General features: G+C 51.5%; 1 protein-coding gene across 1 annotated transcript in view; it reads left to right on the forward strand.

Annotated features, from left to right (window-relative positions):
* Window positions 1-3,256, forward strand: part of CCDC33 (coiled-coil domain containing 33) — a 123,391-nt gene that overhangs the window by 61,214 nt on the left and 58,921 nt on the right. The window contains 3 exon segments of the mRNA XM_004374816.1: window positions 309-438; window positions 1,168-1,301; window positions 2,282-2,353. Of these exon segments, the coding sequence (XP_004374873.1) occupies window positions 309-438; window positions 1,168-1,301; window positions 2,282-2,353 (336 nt within the window).

A 3,256-nucleotide genomic window follows, 5' to 3' on the forward strand; every position in this document is an offset into this window, starting at 1 on the left:
TGTTGAGGTTTTAATGGTTAACAAAAAAGGCAGGCTAGGATGGATGATTCTATTAAATAACAGGCACAGGGGAAAAAAAGCTAGAAACACAGAGTCTTATGAACAGTTGTCTTTAGTGGTAGGAGTACAGATTTTTTTTTCTTCTATCTTTCTGTATTCTCCAAAACGTACTCAATAAGTGTGCATTGCTTTTATAATTGGGACAAACTGTGACATATATAGACACACACACACAACCAAGTATCTGGACATCCCTCGATGTGGAAGAAGTTGTGGCCCCAGCACTTGCTCCAACTCTCTCCTTCCAGCTGACCAAGCCCGGGGGACCCCCAGAGCAGCCCGTGTGGAATCAATCCTTCCTCTTCCAAGGCTGTGGCGGAGCCACCAACTTCTCAGAAGACACAGCCCTGGTTCTGGAGTACTACTCGTCGTCATCAAGTAAGTGCCCTCTGGTGCTACAAGGGCAGCCACCATGTCAGAAGACATGGGTGAAAGGATGTTCAAACCATCCCCGCCTCTGCCTTCTGCAGGAATGGGTTAACTGTCTCAGGTTCCAAGTGCGGGCAGACGGGGGTGGGGGGGGAGAGGGGTAGGAAGAGCCTGGCTGGCCTCCTTGCCAAAGTGACAGCTCTGGGACACAGGTCAGGACGCATGGGTCCTATTCCCATAATATAGGTCCTATTCCCATAATAGGTCCTATTCCCATAATAGGCTCATACTTTTTTTTTAGGGAAGAGCCATACTTTTTTACTGTGCCCCCTATGTGCCCATCAGTGAGGAGGGGGGGTGGGTGGTCACTCAGAGCTCACAGCCTAGTGAGGAGGCAGGATTCAGAGACCAGCTGACCCACAGTCTAAGCAAGCTCCACACTACAGGATTGAAACCCCCAAAAGCCAGAGACAAAGGAGAGCCATATCAATACCCAGAGATACCAGATATGCTTAGGGTTGGCCTTGAACTCACCAAGCCCTGAAGAGTGGGTAAGAAGGTGGCCGCTTGGGCAGGGAAAGGCCAGGAGGCAGGAAGGCACGTGGGGTGTGGGAGATAGGAGAATTAGACGTTCGATATCAAAGGTGGGGGCCAGGGTGGGGGGTGCAGGTGCAGGGATCTGAGAAGCAGGGGGTGGAGGCTTTGGCAGGAGCCTGAGCTGCTCCTTCTCCCCCTCAGTGAAAGGCAGCAAGCCGTGGACCTTCAGCCAGCCCCTGGGCATCTCCGTGTTGCCGCTCAAGAGTCGTTTGTACCGCAAAATGCTGGCCGGGAAGGGCCTGAGTGCGCTGCGCGTGGAGCGGCTCCCCATCACTGTGAGTCCCTCGCCTGCACCGTCCCTGCCCCATCCCACCCTGCCCCACTTCCATAGGAGAATTTAACTTCTCGAACAGCTTCTACCAGGGCACCCACTAGAGAAGCTGACAACTGTCAGGTGTGAGGCACTCCCAGGAACACCAGACTCCAGTCTTGGCTCTGGGGCCTGTAATGAACCCGCCAGAGGAACTGCTCCCGAGCAGCTTGAGGAGAATCAGAGCGAGCCCTGTGGGATAGTGACAAGAGCTCAGACTTCAGCCAGCCAAACCTGGATTCAAATCTTGCCTTGGCCTCTTCCTCACTGTGGAACCTGGGACAAGTCACTTAACCTCTCTGAGCCTCAGAGTCTGATCTCTAAAATTGAAACAACAACCCCTTGGGGGAAATAAATAAGTGAGAGAAATAAATGCAAAGTGCCCAGTACATGATCTCTTTATATAAGGAGATAATAGGCCGTCTGGGGCCAAATTCTCTGTCTACCACTTACCAGCTGACATGACCTTGGCAAAATTCAGTTTCAGTGCCTCAGTTTCCTTGTCTGTAAAATGGATGTCACTATGAGATTTTATGAGGAAATACAGGTAAAGCACTTAGAACAAAACTAGACATATTCTCTCAAGTAGAATTAATATCATTATTATCATTGTCTATTTCTATACTGCCTTTTTTCCTAAACACGTATGGCCATCCTGACAAAAGATCTCAATAAATGAGAGCTTCCTCTTTTGCCAGGAAGTGGTTAGACCTGTGGGGGTCATTCAGAGGACTTGGCCAGTCAGGTCTCCAGTGGAGCTGGGAAGGGTGGGTGTGGAGGTGGTGAGGGTAAACAGAGGCAGAGGCCTGCTCCCCACTCACAGCCTCACCTGGGCACAGCCCCCAGTGGCCACCTGGCTGGGGAATCAGAATGGTGGGTGAAACAGAGACAGAAGCTGCCCTAGCCAGCAGCCAGCATGGCCTGACTGCTCCCTCCTTCTCCCAGGACACCAACCTGAAAACCATAGATGGTGAGGCCCCCACCGTGGATCTCTCCTTCCAGCTGCATTCCTCTGAGGTAAGGCTGCATGCAGGTCAGGGGAAGGTTAGGGCCTGGCAGACACATGCCAGCTCTGCAGCTTGTCAGTGGTTCCAGCCTCCTTCACAATTGCTGACCTTAGTCAGGGGCTGGGGGCCAGGGCTGCTTTGGATGGAAACGTCTGAGGGTAAGTTGTGGCTCCAGGAGACCAGACAGAGAAGGTTGAGGCATTATCGTTCCTGTTCCAGATATGTTCTTGTTGTTGGGTGCCGTTGAGTCAATTCTAACTCATAGTGACCCCATAAGACAAAGTAGAACCGCCCCATAGGTTTTCTTGGCTGTTTACAGAAGCAAATCACCAGGTCTTTCCCCCAAAGAGCTGCTGGGTGGGTTTGAACCGCCAACCTTTTGGTTAGCAGCCGAGCACTTAACCAGGGCGCTGCCAGGGCTTCTTGTATTCCAGGAAACCAGAGAGAAAGCTGAGAGATTAGGAAGAGAAGAGTTGTGCACAGAGGACACTCAGACCTGGGAGTCAGCTCCAACCCAGCCCAAGCCAAGTCTGGCTCACTAGGGTCGAGGGTCTACAAAGTGAACTAGGGTGTTAGTTTCCTATTGCTGTGTAACAAATTGCCACAAACATGGCAGCTTAAAACAACATCTATTTATGAGCTCACAGTTCTGTAGGTCGGAGTCCAACACAGGATGGCTGGGTTCTCTGCTCAGGCCCTCACAAGGCTAAAACCAAGCTATTGGCAGGGCTGCATTCCTTTCTGGAGGCTCTGGAAAAGAATCCGCTTCCAAGCTCATTCAGTTGTTGGCAGAATCCAGTTCTTTGTACCTGCAGGCTAGATGTCTCCATTCCTTTGCTGACTGTCAGCCAGGGACTTCTCTCAGCTCACTAAGGCCACCCACATCCCTTCTCACAGGGCCCCTCCATATTTA

Source organism: Trichechus manatus, unplaced genomic scaffold (genome assembly GCF_000243295.1).
Source record: "Trichechus manatus latirostris isolate Lorelei unplaced genomic scaffold, TriManLat1.0 scaffold00030, whole genome shotgun sequence".
In the NCBI taxonomy this organism is placed as follows: Eukaryota; Metazoa; Chordata; class Mammalia; order Sirenia; family Trichechidae; genus Trichechus; species Trichechus manatus.